The sequence below is a fragment of the Glandiceps talaboti genome, chromosome 1 (genome assembly GCF_964340395.1).
Source record: "Glandiceps talaboti chromosome 1, keGlaTala1.1, whole genome shotgun sequence".
Classification (NCBI taxonomy): Eukaryota; Metazoa; Hemichordata; class Enteropneusta; family Spengelidae; genus Glandiceps; species Glandiceps talaboti.
In genome coordinates, this window is record NC_135549.1 from 10359044 (window position 1) to 10384289 (window position 25246).

The 25246-nt window shown below is 35.4% G+C and overlaps 3 protein-coding genes across 3 annotated transcripts in view; 1 reads left to right on the forward strand and 2 right to left on the reverse strand.

The window, feature by feature from the left end:
• Positions 1–14152, forward strand: part of LOC144453992 (WASH complex subunit 4-like) — a 30092-nt gene extending 15940 nt beyond the window's left edge. Inside the window, exons 25-37 of the mRNA XM_078145415.1 lie at positions 200–274; positions 1839–2033; positions 2478–2631; positions 2911–2977; positions 4415–4501; positions 7996–8059; positions 8679–8762; positions 9813–9909; positions 10433–10527; positions 10674–10775; positions 11333–11447; positions 11811–11855; positions 12342–14152. Coding sequence (XP_078001541.1) covers positions 200–274; positions 1839–2033; positions 2478–2631; positions 2911–2977; positions 4415–4501; positions 7996–8059; positions 8679–8762; positions 9813–9909; positions 10433–10527; positions 10674–10775; positions 11333–11447; positions 11811–11855; positions 12342–12406 — 1245 coding nt within the window. The 3' untranslated portion in view covers positions 12407–14152. The remainder of the gene's footprint in view (positions 1–199; positions 275–1838; positions 2034–2477; positions 2632–2910; positions 2978–4414; positions 4502–7995; positions 8060–8678; positions 8763–9812; positions 9910–10432; positions 10528–10673; positions 10776–11332; positions 11448–11810; positions 11856–12341) is intronic.
• LOC144441951 (cerebellin-3-like) lies at positions 6212–7046 on the reverse strand. Its single transcript, XM_078131221.1, has one exon. It carries the CDS (start codon positions 7000–7002, stop codon positions 6388–6390), a length of 615 nt encoding a protein of 204 aa, XP_077987347.1. The 5' UTR covers positions 7003–7046; the 3' UTR covers positions 6212–6387.
• Positions 14153–14477: 325 nt separating the features above from the next.
• LOC144453774 (1-acyl-sn-glycerol-3-phosphate acyltransferase alpha-like) lies at positions 14478–25246 on the reverse strand. Its single transcript, XM_078145127.1, has 6 exons — positions 24590–25246; positions 19275–19414; positions 18233–18411; positions 17301–17402; positions 16610–16682; positions 14478–16206 (listed from the first exon to the last, which is right to left on the reverse strand). The coding sequence occupies exons 1-6, from the start codon at positions 24778–24780 to the stop codon at positions 16052–16054; spliced, it is 840 nt and encodes a 279-aa protein (XP_078001253.1). The 5' UTR covers positions 24781–25246; the 3' UTR covers positions 14478–16051.

The window sequence follows — 25246 nt, forward strand, 5'->3', positions numbered from 1 at the left end:
TGTGCATTTTACAAAGTCAAAGGAATGAGGAGATGTATGTAGCCAGACATGTTGAGCACTATCAGGAGGGCAAAAAGTTGCATATGGGAAAATCGCTATGTGCCAGATTTACTTCAGTTTGCCTGTATAATGTGTTGGTTGTAAACCATATTCACCAATGATCCAATAATGTATATTGTGTTTCAATACTTACTTGTAGGGTCTGGATGTGCTGGAAATTATGCGTAATATCCATGTGTTTGTGTCTAAGTACCTGTACAACCTCAATAACCAGGTATGTTACTGGCTTTTGAAATAGCTCAGTTAATCCTGGTGTGTGTGTGTGTGTGTGTGTGTGTGTGTGTGTGTGTGTGTGTGTGTGTATGTGTATGTGTGTGTGTGTGTATGTGTGTGTGTATGTGTGTGTGTGTTCATGCATGCGTTGTGCATGTGTGTGTGTATGTGTGTGTGTGTGTGTGTGTGTGTGTTCATGCATGCATTGTGCATGTGTGTGTATGTTTGTGTGTGCGTGTGTGTTTGTGTGTGTATGTGTATGTGTGTGTGTGTGTGTGTCACTGGCTGGTTGTGTATGTATGTGTGTCACTGTGTGTGTCTGTGTTATGTGTGTACATGTATATGTGTGTATATGTATGTATGTTATTGTATGTGTGTGTGTAATGTGTCTGTATATGTGTATTGTATGCATGCATGTATCTGTTTTGTGTATGTGTGTGTCTGTGATACATATGTATGTACATACTTTTACGGATAGATAATAACATGTAGTACAGATGATCACCATTCAGATTATAATAAGATGGAGGTAGCAGCATGGAACCTTTTACTGTAGAAGACAGTATGAAATATAACTCACTTTGTATGATTTACATAAACTTTGCCTGGTGTGAAAACATTCTTGAGTGTGTAACCTAAAGTCTAACGAAGCATATCAGATTACCAATATGTTGTACACGTGTCATGTCATTAATATTGTGATGGTAACAGTTTGATTTAAACATCCAAGGAGAGATAATTGAAACAAAATGACATACCATATGTGTCAGACTACATACATAGTTTTTTTCTACCATCAGTTTTAAACAACGTTCACCTTGGCCAGCACCCTGTAGCCTCCATGTTTAGAATAGTTAGATTGGAATTTATAGTGTTATTAGAAGAACTGTGTGGATAAGTGTGTTGGCAATTATCCAGGCTGCTGTCCAGTGTAGTGTAGATAAAACGTGCCATAAATTTGATCTTTCAGTTGATGAAAGACATAAAAAAAAAGTCTGACATCTGTACTTTTCTCTCCAATGTCTCTCCCTCTCTGTCTGTATAAATTTGATCTTTTAGTTGAAAGACATAAAGAATGTGATGTCTACATTTCTCTCCCTCTCTTTGCCTGTATGAATTTTATTGTTGCGTTAAAGGCATGAAAAAAAAAGTGTCTAACATTTTTATTTTTCTCTCTCTGCCTGTATGAATTTGATCATTTAGTTGAAAGATATAAAAAAATCTAAGAATCTTACATTGTTACTTTTGTCTCGCTGCCTGTGTGAATTTGATTATTGCATTGAAAGACATGGAAAAAAGTGTCTAACATCTTTACTTTTCTGTGTGTGTGTGTGTGTGTGTGTGTGTGTGTGTGTGTGTGTGTGTGTGTGTGTGTGAATTTGATGATTTAGTTGAAAAACATACTTCTCGCTGCCTGTATGAATTTGAACTTTCAGTAGAAGACATTTAAAGAATCAGACATCTCTACTTTTCTCTCTCCACTTGTATAAATTTTATCTTTGAAGTGAAACACCCCAAAAAAATAATCTAACAGCACTACTTTTCTCCTGCTTGTCTATTGGTAGATATTTGTTGAAAGATCCAGTAACAATAAACACTTGAACACAATCAACATCCGTCATATTGCCAATTCCATTCGTACCCATGGCACCGGTATTATGAATACAACTGTCAATTTTACTTATCAGTTTCTACGTAAGAAATTCTTCATCTTTTCCCAGTTTATGTATGATGAACACATCAAATCTAGACTTATCAAGGTAAGTAATCAAAGTCATTATTTTGTACAGTGAAATTTCAGGATATTTTGAACTTTACAAATATCTGGTTCCATTTAATTCAAACTAAGTCTTCCTGAAAATGACTGCTAATGTGCCAAACTAGTCAAAGGTTCAAGCCTTTTTAGTACTTATTTATTGGTGATCATAAAAATATGTGAATTTCTTTGGTTTAACTTCTTTTCGATGAACATTCTGACTTTTGACCTTGACCATTGTATTCAAGGTCAAATGTCAGTATCAAGGCATTCCTTGCAATGTTATTTGAATTTTGTAGCTGAGAGCAATTCTATTATAAATTTCTTAATGCATAAATACTAATGAATAAATACTAATAAACACTTTATTTATTGTACCGTTGTCAACTTTCTTTGGGGGGAAAAACTCAGGCCGCCTTAAATAAAGTGATTATCTGTTGATTAACAGGACTTGCGGTATTTCCGGGAGAATCATGGCCAAGCAGATCAGATGTATCCCTTTGATAGAGCTGATAAATTTAATCGTGGAATTCGTAAATTGGGGTTGACTCCAGAAGGGCAGAGTTATCTAGACCAGTTCCGTACCCTCATTAGTCAAATTGGTAAGATATCAATAAAACTTTTTTTCTTTTCTTTTTTTTTTAAATTGCTTCAGCTGAGACAAGTTTTAATTTGTCATAAAGAAAAATGGTGGGTAGAGGAATGAATAACAGAAAATACTTGAGACATTCTAAACTGTCAAGAATCATTCACAAATGTTTTGTTACTTTAGGTGAATTTTGACTTGGGTCAACATACTAGCCTAGGTAGTAAGTATAACTCTTTGGCAAATGAATAAGGTTGTACATTTAATGACGTTCAAATGTTGTTTCTGTTGTCAGGTAATGCCATGGGATACATTCGAATGATAAGATCTGGTGGTCTTCATTGCTGTAGTAACGCTATCAGGTATGTCCTGTCTATTCCTTTTCACATATTTCTTGACAACAGACTCACAACACTCATCTGTTGACCAAGATTTCAAATATTTGAATGACTTAAAACCCCTAAAACATAGATTTATTGAGAGTGATTTACCGTTGGCTGACTGTGTGTCATCAGATATTAAGACGGATGATACCAAGCTGTTGAAACGTAACAGCTGTAAGAGTACACTTTATTAATGGTTGCAAATTATTGAGATCACTTACACAGACATTAGTTATAAAACTTGTTGTATCAACTCACAACATTTTGTGATATCTGACTCTTAATCAACAGCTGCACCGAAGTGTATGTAGTAAATTATACTATCTCTATTACATTTCTATGTGTCAAACTAGAGATGAAAAGTAATGGAAGGCAAAGTTGGGTTTTCACATACTGTGTTACGGACACTGGTAATCCAGCCTTTGGTTTACTAAGATAGACACAAATTTAAAGACTATAAAATTGTTGTTCAATGTGGTAGATTACACAAGTGGGTGATAGCGGTTCCTCTGTTGTGTGATTCTGATCACCCTGTGATCAACATAGTGTAAATATTGGAAGTCCCAAAACAACACTGCAAGTTTATGGAACTCTAAATAAACTAGTTTTCAGAGATACCTCCCTATTGAAACTAACCAATGTCAATTCAACAGCATATCACTGTTATATCAACATGTTGTGACAATAGTTTTAGTTTGTGTTTATCTTAGAAAACCTAAGGCTCAACTACCAGGGCATTGAGTCACACACCATCAATAGTTGAGACATGTGACAACAATTTATTTACTTTATTTTCTATATTTTGTGGCTCATCAGCCAGTGAGCTGGATGTTGCTCTTTCTTTGTAAACTGTACTATTAAGAACTGTATTTATAATTTGACAAGTCCACATTTTAAAATGCATACAGTAAGAAACTTAGGACTAATAAAAAAAATTGTGTGGTTCTGATTACGCTCAATTTTAGAATAGGTGTGGGAGGTAGATTTTTTTATTTTAATTTTTCTTTTCTTTCCATGTGTGAGTGTCTAGTTCAGGTTTTCCATTGTTTTCCAAATGGTCTCTGTGTTGTTTATTTCTTCCTATCAGATATACAGCCATTACAGATTGGAAGAATAGTTTTAGAGTATCTTTTTAAGTTGATGGCAGTTTCTGCATCCATTGTGTCTTGTGAGACTTCACAATTTTTGCAACTTTATTATTTTTTTCTTGAATATGTTAAAAAAAAGTTTAGGGTCGGCAGTGAAAAACTAGGTGGGGTCAGGTAACCGGAACCAGACAATAATATTTTTAGGCCTTAGCAGAAAATATGTGTCCACACAATTTGATTTGGTTCATAATGCTCAGATATTGCTCAAGTGTCACTGTATCTCAATTCTATGTGTATTAAAATATATTTGATTATCTGATATTGTCAGGTTTGTCCCTGATTTGGAGGATATTGTTAACTTTGAAGAGCTGGTGAATGAGGAGGACTTGTCAGCTGAAAGTAAATCTGCAGCCCAGTAAGTAATATATACATTATAATAGTGTTTCCTTTCAAGGCCAGTAACATTATTAGACATTGTGACCTTTGACCTGAGTGATGTTGGAGTCCTTACAGATTTGATTAAACTTACTAGGGTAACACTTTTAAAAATTAAAGGCCATTTGAACGTGAATTTTAGTGACCAAATTCTTCTAGCCATGTGGTTGTTTACCTCGGGGCACCAAAGAGAATTTCATTTCTGTAAATTGATAAATGACATACAATCATGTTTTCATGTTGACTCATCCAGAACAGATTCTGACTTTGATTCTCATTTTCCATGTTAGTCATATCGCAAATAATTCCTTATTTGAATCTTATTGTAGTACATTCTTCAACATAAATTTTGAACACATTATCATACTAATAAACAGGCAGACATTTCGATTACTTGACACCGGTATCTTTAATATTAAATGTTCTCTAATCTAAGACAAGAACTCTAAATGTAAGTACAATCTACAAGTATCGGTAAGACAATATTTCAAGTATCTAACTTCCATTGTTTTTAACCAAAACACAACACATGTCAGATTTGAAGTAGTAGAAATATTGACACAACATCTTTAAAAGTTAGAATTCAACATGAATGATGATGAAGTATAAGAAAGGCTTTCCAACTACAAGTTTGTTATTCCATCTTTACTGTGCACAGTTCGTGTTTTTATTGTTAGTGTGGGGGACTATTTTCTGTCACAGTACAGTGGTGTCCACAAACTTTGCTATGAGTATCTTTACTTTCAATTACTAAAAGCCTATAACTTGTACAAGGAATATATTTAGATCAACTTGACCACTCGACATCTCAGACAAAAATAAAGTGTAAAGTATGTAAGCCAGTTCAGTAATGTAAACTTAATAATTGAGACAAATGGTGAAATTCCTAAGTAACAATGATTTATTTTGCAATTGACCTAATGATAAATGGTAGTTTGGTAGACCAAATGATAGTTATACATGTGACATCGTATTGTCACTCTCTGAATGAACACGTCTGTAATCTTCAGGTATTTCCAGTCATGGTATTCGTAGCTACTACAAATAGTTTAGAGCTGATAGCAAAGCTATGGTATAGAGTCTAGCTTTCAGTCTCATGTGAAATCAATAGTTATGGTCGTGTGTAGTTTTTGAACAGAGAACACAGGTCATGGCACTAATAGCTACTAGGGTAGAGCTGATAGCAAAGTTATTGCATATAGCTAGTAGACATTGGTAATAGCTGTGTGATATTTCTACACACAAATACACACAGAGCACAGGTCATGTCATTGATAGCTACTAGGGTAGAGCTGATAGCAAAGTTATTGCATATAGCTAGTAGACATTGGTAATAGCTGTGTGATATTTCTACACACAAATACACACAGAGCACAGGTCATGTCATTGATAGCTACTAGGGTAGAGCTGATAGCAAAGTTATTGCATATAGCTAGTAGACATCGGTAATAGCTGTGTGATATTTCTACACACAAACACACACAGAGCACAGGTCATGTCATCGATAGCTACAAGAGGATAGCCGATAGTAAAGTTATCACATATAAGCTGACATCGATAGTTATGGCCATGTTTCTACACACACACACACACACACACACACACACACACACACACACACACACACACACACACACACACACACACACACACACACACACACACACACACACACACACACACACACACACACACTCACTCACTCACTCACTCTCACACACAACATCGGTCATGTCATCGATAGCTACTACAACTAGGGAATAGCTGATAGCAAAGATACAGCACATCAAACATTTATAGTCTTGTGTTTCCTATGCACAGAATACTTAGGTCACAGCATCTGTTCATCATCAAAAGTTTGACTTCTCACTTGAATCGGTAATGTGGTGAAGGAAAGACTAAAAATCCACTGAATGTAGTATATCGTCCTTCACTGCTGTACAGAACAAAGCCCCTTCCAAGTTGTAGCCACACTTTGTCTCCTCTCTCTAGATCTAGTAGAATACTACTGCTAGCTGAATCCAGAAAGTCACCCTCGTTGTCATGGATACTGAGTACTACATTACCATTTCTTATCAGTTCAATGTATGTATCGTAAGTGTCTGAGCGTTTTTGAACATTAAGCATAAAGGAATAGATGCCAGGAGTAATACAGTTGAAGACACCACTGGTTTGGTCAAAGCTGTCCCCTACATTTACAAACACATGTTGATAAGGGATGATAGCATTACGACCCAATGGTCCCATAGGTTCATTCCTTGCAGCAGAGAAGGCTACTTGTCTCTGACGCCTTCCAAAATCTCCTCGCTCACCTTTTGGTCCCGGCAGTCCAGGAATTCCAGGTGGTCCTTGCAGAATAGTTGCACCATCATTAAATGGTGAATCAGATAGTTCTTGGTTATTGTCACATGTGATTTGACATGACATCTCAGCATACACACAGCTGACGATGCTGAGGAGCAATATAACCAGGGTAGACATGTTGTGGAAGTATTGGCAAGTGACTGGATTTTTAAGCGAGTGTGTTGTTTTGGCAGACTGCAGTGTCATATATAGGCCCATAATATACTTGGAATGTGATTGACGGTCTGCAGCCAGCCTATCAGGAATTTACTACTGTGTGATGGAATGTATAATATAGATCTATACCAACACACATACACACACACACACACACACACACACTCCATTCACAGACAGCAGTTACGCAGTGAGTGTCCAATTTAATATCACTACTTGTTGAAATATGACCTTTTAGTCATAAATTAGAAACAGGTTCTTCCTGGTCTTATTTCCGATATTCTTGACCTCCTTTTCCTACTGTTGACCTATCTCTGCAGCAAGTCATCCAGATCTCATCAGCATGTTGTAGAATGAGTTATCCTTTAATCTCCACAAATGTTATCCCTTTTATTTGTATTTCATTAATTGTCGGAAATAATTAGCTGTTCCAGTGTGACACTTTATCCTAACTTTGGTGAGAAACCTGATATTTGACTCCAGATATGGAAGAGATGCAATGAAAAAGTTTAAAAAAATAAATACATTATTCTGAACAGTGATTAATGTGGTGTTTTTGTCTGCTGTCTGTGATGTGAAAACTCCATGTTTAGTAATAGAGTGGTGATGCAGACAGGGTCATCTCAGATCACATTACACCCCACTACCTCCAGTAAAGCAAGGTCACGACCTCAGTGTTGGCCATGTAGCTCCTGTAGACAAAGCAGCATATCATTGTCATTTGTCAGTGCTTTATTCAACATTGAAAAGAAAACGTTTCATAGGTAATTTACTTTTAATGACAGCATTAAAGTTAACAGATGGGAAGGGGGGGGGGGGGTAGTGTGATCTAAAAGGAGATATATCTATTTAGTAATTTGCAGCAGATACAAAGTTTACCCCTAATAGTCTGAAAACAATGGTCAATATTGTGTATTTATCCTGATATTGTTACTTATTTTCATTCTGTTTCAGTAATTTGGATGCAGTTATCAATAATTTAACTAAAAACTTTGCAGAAGGAACTGAATATTTCAAGGTTAGTTGAGGATTCTTTTATGGTCTACTCTCTTTCAACTTTATTTAATACCATCACAAAAATCACCTGTCGTCCACAAAAATAGCAAAACAAAGTAAAGATTAACTCATCAACTGGTAATAGCCTCTCATTCCCACACTTTTCTGTCCTGTTTATAGTACATTGGAGGTCCTTATGTGTGGAAAGTTGTACAACTTGTATTAGCCTCTCATTCCCACAATTTTCTGTCCTGTTTATAGTACATTGGTGGTCCTTATGTGTGGAAAGTTGTACAATATTAAGATAGGATCGATTTCAGTATATAATGCCAGAGTTGTGAAATATTAAAGGAAAGGATCAATCAAATACATTTGCACTTTTAGATAGCTTATCTTTGTGTATTTATATGATATGTATGTGAATTTTAGAAATCAAATTAAATTAAAGTTATGTGACTTTGAAATGTCAAAATTCTGCTATGTTGAGCCTCACTGTGTGCCGCCATTTTTGAAACTTTTGCTGCAAAGGATGCTGGGAAAACTAGGGCAATAGATTTGACAACTTTTTGTATGTGACTCCTCTGGTTAACATTTAAGTTAATTTACTGTCATTACAAGAAAAGTGTTTCTTATTTCATCAGATGTTGGTGGATGTATTTTCCCTGGAATTCAGAAACCCTAAAAATATGCATCTAAGAAACTTCTACATGATCTTACCTCCATTGGTAAGTATTGTCTATGTTTATTTCAAAAACAAGTGATAGTTTTCACTAGCTGATAGACCTAGGACTTTTTTCAGTATTTCTGTTCCGTGATGACCTACTAGTATTGTTGTTTTGTAATAGAACATCTTGTTGCCCGGTAGTAGAGTTTGTATACTGCCCTCAAGCTTACCACATTCTCATCACTGTCGGTGAGATAGTTTACAACCTCTACCCTTCAAAGTCAAAATAGTAAGTATGTACTGAATGTACAGAGTGGAGTAAGTATGTACTGAATGTACAGAATACAGAGTGGAGTAAGTATGTACTGAATGTACAGAGTGGAGTAAGTAAGGGAATAGTTTTAGGACTCAGTATTTGCTGTGAAGTTATATTGATTGGATTGGATTTGTTGATAGAGATCATATTGAAAGGATTGAACAGTTGGCCATGAAGTTTCAGTTAAGTTTTCACTTGCATTAAAATCTTATTGTTCTAGCTAATGATGGCTTCAAGTCTTGCCACAGTTGTCACCTGCTGAAATAATTTGAATACAGCACAAATAAAACATAAAGTCTCCACCGCAGGTGTTAATACCCAATCTAATTAACATCTGATGTGGGGAATTAACTCTATTTCAGTTGTTTACTTTCAAGTTTGTTGTTCCAGGAGTGATAGCTAATCAGATTGGTTGATATCTAGCCTTGTTTCCAACTTCACCATTACATATGTAGGTTTAGCCCACTTTAATAGCATATAGAGATTATACATTCTCATATCCTTGCACTAGACAAGAAGTGTGGGATCAAATGATTCCATACTCCATATCAATGCATGAGTTAAATTTTGTCTTTCCAGAATAAAGAGGATGTGAGACAAATAATCCCACACACCAATGGTCTAAGATCGAATGTCTCACATTTTTGGGGGACTGTTTTGTTTGATATTCGCATGCATCTTATATGACACAAAAATTCCACAACTTGTGTGTGATATTCCGTCCCAGCCCATCGGGGTGTCAGATTCTATTAGTCTGGTCAATCTCATTTTTGATTTGGAATTGATATGTTTCAGACCTTGAACTTTGTGGAATACTCAATCAGCTGTAAAGAGAAATTAAATAAGAAGAACAAAGTTGGAGCTGCTTTCACAGATGATGGCTTTGCTATGGGTAGGTCTATGGTAGTAATTGTGTGTGTGTTTATGTATCTTTGTGTGTGTGTATGTATGTATGTATGTATGTATGTATGTATGTATGTATGTATGTATGTATGTATGTATGTATGTATGTATATATAATGTATGTATGTATGTATGTATGTATGTATGTATGTATGTATGTCTGTATGTATGTATGTATGTATGTATGTATGTATGTATATATGTATGTATGTATGTATGTATGTCTCTGTATGTATGTATGTATGTATGTATGTATGTATGTATGTATGGCTGTATGGCTGGCTGTCTGTCTGTCTGTCTGTCTGTCTGTCTGTCTGGGTACATCTGAACATCTGTGCATTTAAAAAAGTTAAGCGAGTAATCGTAAGTTATACCATACATGTGAAATGTGGTGCAAGAATGAGTCAGAAAAGATTACTGAAGTTTCCAGTTTCCAGATATTTTCTGTCCTAATCTCTTGTCAAAATCCTACTTTTTAAATTCAACATGTATATTTATTATTGTATTTGTAGGAATTGCCTATATATTAAAATTGTTAGATCAATACCATGAGTTCGACTCTCTCCACTGGTTCCAGAGTGTTAGACGTAAATATGGCAAAGACAAGGTGAGTACCACATTGGTTTCATGAAAATGATGGGGGGGGGGGGGTTCTGTAATATTGGTGTCAGATGTTAAAACATAATTTTGTGCTTAATTCAGTTGTAGGATTATCATATAATGACACTGAGTTTTATGTTTTGGCATTGACAGCAAGCAGCAAGTAAGCAACAGAAGCCTGGTTTTGGTCAGAGTGATGAGAAATTAGAACAAACTATGGTGTTGACTCAGAAGAGATTGGATATGTACAGACAGGTAACTATGTACACTTACTCTCATTTGGGCAAAGTGGGCTGTGTGTTTTAGCAGAGTAGAAAAATCATGAGGGTGGCTTATGTGTGTGTGAAAATAGCTACATGTATATGCTGTGTGTGGGTCTGTGTGTTTCTGCAATTGTCTGTCACAGTCTGTACGTGTGTGTCTCTGTGTGTACATTTCTGTGTATGCATGCATGAGAATGCATGGTTGTGTATGTGCATGTGTGTGCACTCACATTTATACATTTATGTTACATAAATTATTTGTATATTATTTGTATGTGTGTGACTAACTGTTCTGTGTGTTCACCAGTTTTTAAACATAGACAGTGTCAATGCTTTAAGGCACGTTTGTGTGTTGAGAGTGTATGTTTGTGTGAATATCATTGCCAGTTGATCTATGTATGTTTATGTATTGAAATGTTTATGTGAGTGTAGATGTGAGTTGATACACATGTATATATGTTAATATGTGTTTGTGAACTTGTTTATACCATAATGTCAAACTTGTTAGCATTGTTCCTAAACTGACTAGTTTCATTTTGTCATCACCAGGAATTTGATCTGTTGTACTACAGTCTGAGCAGTGCCCGTATATTCTTTAGAGCTGACAGAACTGCTGCAGAGGAACAGCAAGAAGAAAAGATGAAGGATGAAAACAAAGACAAAGGTATGTTAATCTTTAACTCTACATCTAACATATCACGTGATACATAGAGAGGTTATATAGAGTTGATTGTCAGAATTTTCTGCATTTGTATTGACTATATTCATAACTTTGTTTTCAAGTCAGAAACATTGGTTAATGATTTACACATTGCAAAAATAGAACACAAATCATATATTCTCATTGATGTCAGTTCAGTTGTAAATATTGATTTATATACGTGTTGACAGTGAAATCAAATCAGTAATAGCAGGGTACCGGGTACTAATATCATTAGGTATATTTTGTACTGATTTTCTGTTATAGCCTATAGACTTTGTTGATAATATTGAACTTACCTGCTGTCAATTTTTTTATCCCTTCTAGGTGACAGCCTCAATGCAGCTGAAAATAGTAGCAATGCAACTTCAGGTAATGATGATAATCTTTCTGAAACATACATTTATCAACCCCTTTCATGATTGCATGTAATCAAATTACTTGAGGGGGCACTGTAGATATCAACTGATATGAACTGATTACAATGAAAACGAGTACATTTCTGCCGTGAGTGCCGAGAAGAAAATTCTACTCATTCAAAGTCAAACCATACTCATTGATTGTACTGCACTATGAGAACCTTCATTATAGTGTGATCTGATCTCTAATGAAGCAGTTATGTTTTCTATATGTCAGTTTTTATTACTTGTGGTGCATTTCTGAAAATGCAATGTGCGTCAAGGAGACAAGTAGTGCTGATTGTCGAAGTCAGCAATTTCATATATTTTTTTAATTTATTCATGTCATTACCTTTAACACAATTAAAAGGAATGTCATTTACTGGTAGTAGTTGGCATAAAATGATTCATCTAGAAATCTACATAAATAGCTGAGTTTCTACGGTATGTTTATTTTCAGGAGCACCCGCAGCATCAGGTGGACCCCCACCACCCCCACCACCTCCACCCCTACCACCAATGTAGCCTAACTGTAGCAACCACTAGAAGGATGCCACTACCACATCTAATGACCTAAACACTGAAAACATAAAACTATACGGAAGAAGTCCACCTAGATGTTATTCCCCAAGATTTTTCTTCTTTCAGCCTCGGAAAATATGAATGGCCTACGGGAGCCTTGTCACTATGAGTTGCTAGACGAGTTGTAACAAACCCTTAGGTCACAAGTATTTTCAAAATATTGGGGAATAATATAATTATACCTCCTCAAGCACAATTTATGAAAAATCAGGAAAAAGATTATTAATTTGAAAAGTTTTGACCTGTGACGTAAACATGGGTTGACATGACGGAGAACGACCAGAGTATATAATCCATATTTTCTGTTCAAAGACAATAACTTGGCTTGAGTATGATATTAATATTATGTTTAGATGTGTAGGGCATCAAACCACTATGCAGACACAGTCATATTAATCAAGATTAGAAAACTAAGTTAAAACATTCTTCAGTTAGTATTCAATATAGAGAAATTTGGAAGTGATTTATCTTTGAAAACGATATCCAGAATTTGAAAGATATAACAGTTAAGTAGGGAAGTGAAGAAGAGAGGAGGGATTTCACATTTTGAGAGTACTACTACTTCTACTGTCTAATTTGAAAAGATTGAACCATTTCAGTGCTAATAAATGATCTCACATCAAAGTACATAACTGAACATAATGTCTGGTATTTTCCATAAATTGACTATTTTCATATGGATATTATGAAATCCAGAAGATTTGTATTATAATACATACAGGAGCCGCCAATTTGAGAAGTATTGATGTGTTCATGTCTGAGGATATAGCAACCCATATTTGTGCAATGAAAAAAAGATGAAATTTGTAATAGTTTGTCAATGAATAATTATCATATAAACTGTAGTAACTTTTAAAGATACAGTATCATTGAATGGATTTGATTTGTACAAGATTGACTTTTTTTCGGTCGAGTTATACAGTTTCATTTATGAGTATCACTATAAATATTGATGGAATGCCAAGTCTAGTAAAGCCCCTGCTACCAATACTATTGACCCCCTATGTTGTTTAAAATTCTACTGCTACCATCTACACATTATGGCCCCCTGGGTTGTCTCAAATTCTACATAGATAGCTATATATAACTTTACTCCAGGACACATTTTCATGGAACTATATATAGGAACTTCTTATTAACTCTTGGTAGGTATACAGACAGTATATGAAACACATTCAACATGCAGACTACAATAGAATCAACATTTATTTAGACAATTTTTGTAGATTTCCTGAAGATGAAAATTTAGCTGTGCAACACATCAAGTTACTGTGAATCATGGATGTAATGGCCACTTGTACATGTATGTTGAAATGTCATTTGAAACAAGCATGACTTTATTTGATATACCCTAATAACATCAAACCAATTTAGGTGTTTACTGGTACTACAAGCAAACAAATGAACCAACCACATGTTTTGATACAGATCGCTACTGAAAAAATATTTGTACAAAATTTATAGAAATACTGTAAACCAATAATCTGTAAAAATGACATTTCAACATGGATTCTCTTATTGTGATATAGTAGTGGTGAATACCTTGTATTCCAGTGGTAATAATCTGCATATTCTTGCTGTGACCTTTGACATAGCAGCTTTGTATGTAGCATGTGGCGAAGTATCATCTCTTGACATTATCATTGATTCCATGCATGTTAATAAAAGAATCAATTCTTACTAGTAAAAATAGGAAATGGTTTTGTGTGTTTGTCATTTTTGAATGACTGATGTGTCATATAGCTACCATTCTCAGTTATCTATACTTTCCTAAAATTGTAAAACAAATAGAATTACACATTTTTCATTTTGGAAATAATTGAAAGACATTTTCATTTTGAAAAATGCCTTGTTGCTTTGTACATCCCTCCCTCTCCCTCTCCCCCCCCCTCCCTCCCTCTCTCTTTCTGTGTCTCTCTCTTTGACTGTCTCTCTGTCTCTGTCTGTGTGTGTGTGTCCCTCCCTCCCTCCATCCATCCATGCCTGTAGTCCACTGAATCTTTCATTCAATTGTGCTAAACATACCCACAATCTCTGCATGTACCTTTTGTAGTATAAACTTTAATATATTTTGCCATGTTATTTGAGTTTTTGAAAAGTTTTACAATAATCTTTGAATAAGTTTTTTTGACAACTGTGACAACTGTGAAAAGCGAACATAGCATGATGGTCAAAAGGACTGGGTAAATATCCCAACAAAACAATCATGGCGTCATGAAAAATAATCAACAATAAAACAAACCACTAGATATATTTTTTACAAAGTGGTATGCTTACATGGGTTATCAACACAACATAGTAAAAACATATGATATTTGATTCTTTTGTTCCAGTTTTCACACTCAGTCAACAATAAAACTATGACGCGTCTCATTCTCATATAGGGAATGACAACTTTGAAACCTAGGTAAAAACCAACCCAAATATGATTTCATACGTTTTGTGTACATAACATTTGATTGAACTTCAAAATCAGAAATTTTGCTTCCTCAGTTATTCATGAAAGTGACAAATTCACTTTCTATATCAGCTTTGTTCAACTGTATTGTGTGTATGTAACAAGTGACTGAAATGCAGCATATGAAGAAAGTCTCAAGGAACTCTTATCTTATCAGAAACCTGAAAGGTTATCACAGAATTCATAGAACACACTATCCTATATAGCCTGAAAGGTCTGCTCATTGTTTCTGCTAAAGTAATATGCTCAACCACATATAACAAGTGGTTACATAAGCAGACATCAACTGGATTTTTCAACCTATATCTTTCATTACCATCCAGAATTAGGCAAACTCTGATTTCTGACACAATATTCCATAAATCTTTCACATAACACAGTATATTATCAGGTAGTACATGGCCTTCTGTTCACTGTTTTAATCTACGTACTGAATGCCTGCATACATCATACATGACAGCCGGTATATCAATAACATAGTTACATGCCATCATCAAGTCAATATCAAATGTTATTATGAGGTTGAGCGTCATGGCCTTAGTCTTGGGCAAGATGCAAAGCAAACAAGATTGTCAAGTAACTCTTGCATGACTTAAAATGATCTTCATAATTCTGGATTATGTTATTTTATGGAATAACAGTGAAAATGTAACACACTGTATTATTTTTACAGTAATATAACATTATGTAAGAACAATTCTATAATAGCACCATATTTATCATAAAACTTTCTTGAAACTTTTAAACAGTATTAAAACAATGAATAAAAGGTATAATTAATGTAAAATGATTCTAATTGATAGTAAAGTGAAAAGTCATAGTGAAAATCATCAAATTGTAAAAAAACAAAAATCTTTATAGCATTTTATTCACCTGCTTTTGCAAAAAATCTGTGAACTACAACACAAAAAGTAAAACTCTTAACACCTAACCTGTCTTATCTACATATCGTGATATAGTTATATAGTTGAGAGAACTAAGTACTATCAGTAATTATTAGCTATTGTATCAAGGTGGACTAATCTGAGATGTGATAATCACGATGCACTAATCTGAAATGTGATAATGGAGGTGCACTGATTGTAGATGTGATATTAATCACATGCACTGATCCGAGATGTTGTAAACTTTCAACTCTTGTTATTGCCGTCTTCTACTAATACTTTTGATGTTTCTTTGTACGTATACAACATCAGTTCACGTATCTTCTCAGTAAACTCAGGCACATCTTCAGCTGTCAAACCGTTTGTAGATATTGGTGGTAAAACTGTTATTGTGACATTAACTGAATTAAAACAAAAAACATAACCAGAATTAAAACTTACTATGTATTGTTGAAATGTGTGCTGCTACAGGTAGTAAGTTATAAATTATGTATGAGTTATCAATATTTGTTTGAATTTAATCTCCAGAATCTGATCCATATACTCATTAACACATCGAAATACTGCAATTCATTATATAAGAACCTTGGTAAAATATCTTTCAAATCCTCCTTATATCACCACCATTACCCAGCCACATCAATTCCCCCATATATCAATTCCATTATCCCAGCCACATCAATTCCCCCATACATCACCACCATTACCCGGCCACATCAATTCTCCCATATATCAATGCCATTATCCCAACCACATCAAATCCACAATATATATCACTGCCACCATCATCAAGTGTTGACTTACCTGGATCAAATTTATACTTTTTAGGATTATAACAATCTTTGTAATTGGAGAGTACAACTGGAATGACAGGAACCTGTCAGCAATGAAATCAAACAAATAAACTCATATAAAAATAGTGAAGTACATGTCCATAGTCCAAATAAAGACTTAGAGATGATGATTCAGACATGAAGCCTTCCTCTTGAGCTTCAACATTCACACTTGTTATCTATTTACAAAATGATATGAGCACAATCAACTCTACTCAGAATCTAAATCTTATCACATCAACTTCCTATTTTCTACTTGATATAATAAATGAAATCCAAATATTCATGCAGCCCTGTATTAGCCCAAACATATCAATAAAGTTCACAGTTTCATATACTGACCACACACAGACACACACACACACACACACACACACACACACACACACACACACACACACACACACGTTTTATATGTAACAAGTTCATTGATGGGTACTAGATAGATAAATTGTACTTGGTTGTTTTAGGAGGTAAAACACTCAAAAAGTACTGACATGACATCTCAGCGATTTCAGTCAGGAAGAATTGAAGAAATATATGTACATGAATAGTTCACTACTTTGAATCGCTTACTAGTATTTTACGAAACTATTACTGTACTACTACTACTAGTCATAATATGAAAACTCATTACCAGACTGAGACTGAGTATTTCTCACCTGTGCAGCTACTGCTATGTGGAAAGCACCTTTCTTAAATGGTAACATGTCAAGTCCAGTACCTGAACTTCTAGTGCCTTCGGGATATAACCATACTTTGGTCTATAATAATGAAATATATAAAGATGCCTCAATGATACGACTACATTCAGAGAAAAATTTGATAGATAATTGAAAACATACTGATCCACAATCACCTTCTTCGTCCTTCCAAAAGAGAGACATTCTGAGAAAAACTTTCTATTGACATTTTGTTCAAATTCTAGTCTTTATTTATTTATACCTGTTATTACATGTTACCTATATTATATAATTTCATGTTCATGGAATTTCCATGTTTATTTACTCTTGTGTGTATACATGTAGTATTCCCACCCGTTTAACTTATTCACATGTGAGGTATAAAATAATCACCAAACTGAATCTTCCAACTACCAGCAAGTCTAACAGACAGATGGCACCCATAATACACATGTCTGAGCTAAATGTCTCCTTACTGTAAACATCCATTGTCTGTGATCATGAAAATAACACTACCAGTAACAAATGTTACCATGTCATATGTCAGCAAGTACAGCGCCCTCAGTGGTTGAAACAGACCAATGTTCAAACAGGGGATCATGATATTCTTGTTTTGAATTTAAAAGTAACTCATTATCAGAGACAATAAGATTTCGCGTGAACAATTAATGATACTCAAAAGAGTTCATACACTGTTTTACTTCTCTACATCACATCACCAAGGACAGTTTGTTCTAACTATAAACAAATAGAGTTTTAAGTCAACAAGGACTCGTGGTTGATTGGTGTAAAATCTTCAAAACATTCTCAAAAGTTTTGTTTTTTTGGTGTCATTGAAAATTCTTCTGGCTAGCCAATACTGGCATCACATGTCACATGTTGTCCATGTTGCTATAACTACAATTACATACCTTCTTTTTAGTGATGACAGACACTATTTGATCTGTTAATGTTTTGGCCTTGGTACGCTTTGTCCTGTCAATGAAGATAGTACCACAAAGTAACGCTGCAATACCAAACGTACCAGCATACATCAGGGATTTCTTAGCAGTCATACAACAACCGTGACGAGGTAACAGCTCCATCATTGCTACAACATAAAAAAAATGAATTACATATACTTGTATCTAAGACATTGGGAAAGGATTTTATTATCATTGCTAGTATGACAATCCACTCTATTAAGTTAGGTGAAAATATGTGTCACTTGTTTATGGACAGTAATGGATTAAGTCTGGTAGATACATCTTTCATACCATGCTATTAGCCAGCACTCACGTCTGTACTCACATCTGTACTAAACTGCCAGTCTGTATCTATGGCTAGATCAAGAGATTTAGGCCACCACACCTTGAACTTGTGATTAGAAGTTAATTCAAACAGAGGTCATTATATAAATTGAAAAAAAAGACAGACTAATTTCTGCTTCTGATGATGAGAACGATTGCTGTTATGGTGATATTTGTCAACTGTTTGTACTTGATAAAAATAAAATACCAGACCATGGCCAGAAACTTGTGTTTAATACTTAGTCTGGAAACTTGTGTTTACTATTCACATATGGTAACATTACATGACTGGTCTCATAAGTCAGCTTTGACTCAAGACTGATGTCATTCATGGTCATTTTGACACCTGCTGCATAACAGTATTTGATTGGAGCCAACCAAATCTGGTTGCAGTGTGCAGGATATTGGACAGTTTTGGACAGCCTGATAGGGCTGAACAACACAAGGAATCATCTAACAGCCTATATTGGGTTGTGAATATCTAGAAATAAACCAATACATGGTTGTTACCATGCCAACCAGTGACACCTAGTTAACAGGTGTCAACTGCATTCAATCAACTCACATCTAAAACCAGGCACAGCTTGCAAATAAACAGTTCATATAAAATGATATGAAATGAACCAGCTGAGTGTGTAACTATGATTGATGTCATGATACCAACCTATTTGATCCAGGGCACTTTGGTGATTGACAACAACCACTGCAGGTTCTTTACTGTCCAAGTGATATCGATCCTTAACATCCATATGAAACCCAAAAATGTCCTCTGTACGCAATTTCTTAGTCCAATATGCAAAATGTCTATAAACAAAGAAGAAAATAATTGTTGTTTCTTACCAAAAAGTGAAATTTAAATTTAACTTATCATACCAGTCAAGTAATACTGTAATTTATGTCAGCTGAGAAAAGCACGGTGTTGTTAGTATAATGACTACCATACGTAAACAAAGATTACATCTTTGTCCGAATCACTTTAAAAATTCATTTTCCATAATATACTCTCTATATATTGATGTCTAGGAAAATGAATATACACAACAAAAATTTTTAACAAAGTGACAAAAGACTTAGTCCATATTTTTAGGAAATTATTTTGTCACATTTCCATTAAGTGCTACTACTGTAAATCTACACCTTTAGCGCTATTTTCCTGGAATTTTGTTGTTGTTGTTGTTGTTGTTGTTATTGTGTATTGACTAACTCCAAGACATTCATTTTTCTGTGGCTGTAATGATAATAATAATCTTTATTTATCCAAATAAATTTGGGAAATTGTTGAATGATTGCCACAAGAACAGCACCCTAGTGTTGAAGAAATAGGAGGAAACCGGAGTACCTGGGGAAAACCTGTGTCGTTCGGCAGGGTCAAACTGAGCATAACCCTTCTTACGTACAGACCTGGTTGAATTTTAATCCAACTCAGCCGACACCTGGCGGCTTGAACCAAGACTGCAGAGGTAACAGGTATACCAGCTAATCACTCATCTACTGACAATCCCAAACCCATGATGAATGGAAAACAGCTTACAGCTTGCATCCACCAGACTCGCATGTCAAAGGTTGGATTACACACAACATCATTTCTATAATACGTATTCTCCTCATCTTGGTTTGAATCACTCACGTTGGCAGCACATGTACATCTTTTTGATAAATTCACTTTCATTAATAATGATGATAAATTCAATTACTTGTGATTCAGTGAAAATTTACTCATTCAGAAAAAAAAAACAATAAAGTGTGTAACAGCCCATTTTAATGTTAGTATGGTATTGTTATAATCTAGCATATATACTCTGACACAAATGACATTTATCACAAAGACATCAGTCCAGTATGACCTTGAACTCTTCAATATTCAAATGTCATTCACAAACCAACTTTTCCATACAAACAAAGTGGTGTACAGTATGGGACTTTTTCACCACAACAATTAAGCTACACTGAAAGGAATAACTTTCAACGGTGACGGATCAATTCGTCCCAATTTCAACTCGTCCCACTCAACTTGTCCAATTTTCAACTCGCCCCAATTTCAACTCGCCCCATTTTCAACTCACCCCAACTCTTTACAATATAATTTACCTGTGCATAAGTTCTAGATCTAGCAAACACTTAGCCGAAACCCACACCACTTTCTGCTACGAAATGTTACATTTGCTACGCTTCAGCTGGCCACGTAGGTAAAATCATGTGAATTTTTCGGTCCCCGTACTTCGAGTCCATGTATCGTTTAGATTTATAAACGTTTACTAGTTTGTTGGGGCGAGTTGAAAATGGGACGAGTTGAAAATGGGACGAGTTAAAAATGGGGCGAGTTGAAATTGGGACGAAGTGAATCGCAATCCTTTCAACACCTTGAAGATTTTGGTTTTGGTTTTAATGATCCATTTTCATTCTAATCATAAGAAAAGGACTGATAGTGTATTACTACAATATTGTCACAAATATCTACAAATCAACTTCCCTTTCACAGATTTCTGTAATTTCATATTTCATCCATTGCTTCACTGAGCATTATGTGTTAAGATTTACAAAATAATGCATGAAATTACACAATTTACACAGCGGATTTACACTTATTCTGCAGATTTCACTAAATTGAGAGAATTTTCATCATATTCAGTGGTTTTACATTAATATTCTATGGATTTTTACTATGTTCAATGGATTGATACTTATTCTATGGATTTTCAATGTGATGTGGATTTATACTAGTAAAAGTCTATGGATTTTCACTATATTTTCACTACCTTCAATGGATTTACACTTGTTCTATGGATTTTCAATGTGATGTGGATTTTCACTCATATTTATCTACTGTTCAGCCATCCTTTACATGTAGGTAAATAGCAGGGACAGGTCCATAATTTAAACAGCCAGTGTGCAAATAATGTAGTGGGGACAACAAATACGAAACTTAGGATGTCAATATTTACTGATGTGACAGTACAGCTCTATGCTGAGTTCAATGGATCAAACACTCGTATTATAAAGGCAAACGCTGTTATTTTTAACCAAAGACAACAGAACTCAGTTAACCGATGTTTACCCCAAAAGGGTACTGTTACATGTAAATCCATTATAAGTGGTGACAAAATATACTCCAAAGTCTTAATAAAAATGGCAACATGTGTGTTTAATTGTTGTCGGACAGTGACAATGACAGTGTCACTGATGACTAATGAGTTTCTAGACACTTTTATAGTATTAGAACTGCACAGTCCTTATAAACTGGAATTGAGAACAAATTGTCCTATTAATGAATATCAGAGACAACTTTGAACAATGGGGAGATGACAAAGGGTAGTACAATCACATTATACCATCTGTATCCAATATCAACTCCACTCAGGATGGAGTAGGTTGTTTGTCAAACATTTTGTCGTAAAATAAAGTTACTTTTTCACTTAGCTGTCTCACCTCACCCGATGTGATATCTGATCATGACAAAGAACTCAACCAACAGGTGGCCACAGCATCCAAAACAGGTCAAATTTGTATTGTAACATGAAAGTGAACTGCATCATTCAACAACACAGACAGTACAAGCCAATATTAAATGCTGGCAATGAGGAAGAAACAGGTTTTGTGGTATGTAAGGGTACCTAAAACATTAAACTGAGACCATGAACTAAGAGTCTCAGTTCGCAAAAAAAAAAATCGCCATTTGAGACCATGTCTCAGTTTGCCAGTCTCAGGTGGCAAAAAACCGTCTAGCTGAGACCAGCCTCAGTTTGCAAAAAAATGATCTGGGACTACTCTGTCACAGATGGCCAAAAAATCTGTCTAGATGGCAGAGAAAGAAGACAACAAACCAACATGTTAGGTTGTTACTGGTACCATGGATGTATTAGTCTCACTAATACCATGGAAGTATAACCCACTACTTCCATGCTAATACGTAATGGATGTACATCCATGTCGGTACAGAACATGGATGTGCATCCATGTATAGACTTTCAGACTATTTATGGCATATCTTTGAAAAAAGGCAACATCACAGACAGACCAGTGAATAAGGATATGGATGTTTATAAAGTAAACTCTGTCAGAACTTCCAAAGTTATTTATAGCATGGAAGTATAACCACAGACAAGTAAGAAACTTGCATGGTTAGAGTGTTTATATTCATAGGATTCAGATACACGTTAGTGCTTGTATTGTAATCAGTGTTGCCTTCCATACATATCTTTTGTTATTCTGTGTATATGGAGTCAATTGTTTCTTTTGTGTAGTTGCATAGCAGTCTGTACTGTGTGTACATAGTACCTTGGAGTAAGTCAGTATAATTACTCCAAGGTAGCATAATTACTCCAAGATAGCACTTACTTGTCTGTGGTGCAGTGTACTAGCTACTACTACTACTACTACTACTACTACTAGTATTTCATTTTGCTGTGAGAAAGGATGTATTAGGGATACATCTGTGCTACTAGTAATGTGTTGTTGCATTTACAATCTTTGGTAAAGTCTTCAGTTTTCACAATGCCAGGTCTCAATAGTATAGTCTCAGATCACAAACTTAGATGACGTACTAAGACTATTCTCAGGTAGACCTTTTTTTGCCTTCTGAGACTGGAAAACTGAGATTTAAGTCTCAGATGGTGATTTTTGCAAACTGAGACTCTTAGTTCATGGTCTCAGTTTAATGTTTTAGGTACCCTTATACATACAAGGATTTTGGAATAGCAACTCAACTCCACACTACCTGTGAAGTGATTTTACAGCCTAAAATACCACAGTAGTGTGAGTGCATTTTGTGTTCCTGTTACCTTGGACAGACTTCAATGTTCACTGTCATGTTTAACTGTCATATGACACGGCATGGTGATTAATTTTCATATTTCACATTATATAACAGATGAAATTCAGGATTGACAGCAATGATGAACAAGGAGAAAAATCACTAACCAGTAAAGGATTAAATTTAGGAATGATGAACATGGTGTGTAGGAATGATCAATATGGAAGATAGCACCTAGAAGATGTGTAAAATACAGAAGTTTCTGGAACATCATTGAAATAATTAATAGCCTAGGTCATATTATCACCTGAGGCCAGCTATTAGAATCTACAATTTGGTGTTTTAGGGAAGCCACATTTATGTTTGTGAACGATTTGAACCATGATTGCCCCCCCCCCCCCCCCCCCCCCCGGGTCAACAAAGCTGTATAAATGGGGACCTGGTAGGATAGAGTTTGCTATGTGAGTGATTTAATCTTGTGTTTAAAGAGGCTACAACAGATAAATTACTAGTTTTGATCTTACCTTATCATAGCAAATCTATAAAACTGGGTTTTTTCCTCATAGTTCAATTCTAAATTGTATTTTATCATGGAGGGATGTCTATGGTATTACGCTGTCTGAAATAGTAGATTTGTGTACCCTCCCCTCTATTTCAATCACTGACTTGTTACCTAAACATTGTTCCTGGTAACTAAAGTATGGTTTATATAGCATTTGGTGGGGTGGAGGTAAAGGCTTATGGTGGGGGTGGGGGAGTAAAGGCTTATGGTGGGGGTGGGGGTAAAGGCTTAGAGTTAGCCGAATTTTCACAAATCAAGTGTTGATTTTCTCATGTTTGCTCTAAGTGGATTGACTATAGGACAAAAAACTGTAAAAATGACATAAATTGTGACAAAAATGAGCTGGTAATTATACGATGAAAGTTGTTGTTGTTGTTGTTGTTGTTGTTGTTGTTGTTGTTGTTGTTGTTGTTGTTGTTGCTGTTGCTGCTGCAGACTTGCATGTACACTTCGTTTTTCAAACGGATCCCCTGTTTATGTACATCTCTCGTTTTCTTTGTGAGACAGTAATCCACATCACATGAATTTATGCATCAACGCTACAGAGACGGGTCTAGAAACTGTCTAAATTCGTAGGCGTAGCTTCTAAATACCAGTTATACAACGTACACTTGAGTTCAGTTCGGGGTCAATACTGTTAAGAGTTCTTTCACCTTTAGTTCCTTACCTCATGTTGTAGTGATGACCTGGAGTTGACAAGGCTTGGGGAATTACGAACAAACCCAGTACCATGTACCAAACGTTAAAAACCCAATTCTTAACATGAAAGCGAACTGCTTCATTCACACGACACAAAAAGTACAGACTAATGATGACGGCGATGAGCGAAGAAAATATGAACTGCACGAATATAGCCATTTATACCGTTTTTTTGAAATGGCAGATAAATAGATGGAGACAGTTCTCGGCTACTGGTGGAACGATTTTACGGTGTATACAGCTAGCTATACACAGAAATGTGTTTTGGTTTCCTAACGACCTTGGCTTGCGTTGTACATTGTGTGTCCTTTTACGTAAATACATGTGCATGTGACGCTGACATCATTCACAGCTGTTTGTTATGATGTTTTGATGCCGAACCAGTACACACTGTCATACATTAGCGCTCCATTTTGTACGGAGAAGTGCACTTCTCTTTATCACCTATCTGTAGCAAATACTTTATGAATACACAGTTCATACAACAGTCGCGAATTTGACGTTCGTGAACTGTTATTCGGCTGTAGGATCCGTCGACCGTACGTCGGGTCTCGACGACCTGAGGCCACAGATTCCCCTTCGCTGGAACAGGAAATTGAATAAACGCGCAGTACATGTACGGGAT

Excerpts from the sequence above, each read along its gene's own strand:
- LOC144441951 (XM_078131221.1), bottom strand. The coding sequence starts at position 7,002 with ATGTCTACCCTGGTTATATTGCTCCTCAGCATCGTCAGCTGTGTGTAT.
- LOC144453774 (XM_078145127.1), bottom strand. The coding sequence starts at position 24,780 with ATGGCTATATTCGTGCAGTTCATATTTTCTTCGCTCATCGCCGTCATC. Across the intron at positions 18,412-19,274 it reads AAGTGCCCTGGATCAAATAG|CAATGATGGAGCTGTTACCT; the intron begins GTTGGTATCATG and ends TTTATGTTGTAG. Across the intron at positions 17,403-18,232 it reads CTGTCATCACTAAAAAGAAG|ACCAAAGTATGGTTATATCC; the intron begins GTATGTAATTGT and ends TCATTATTATAG.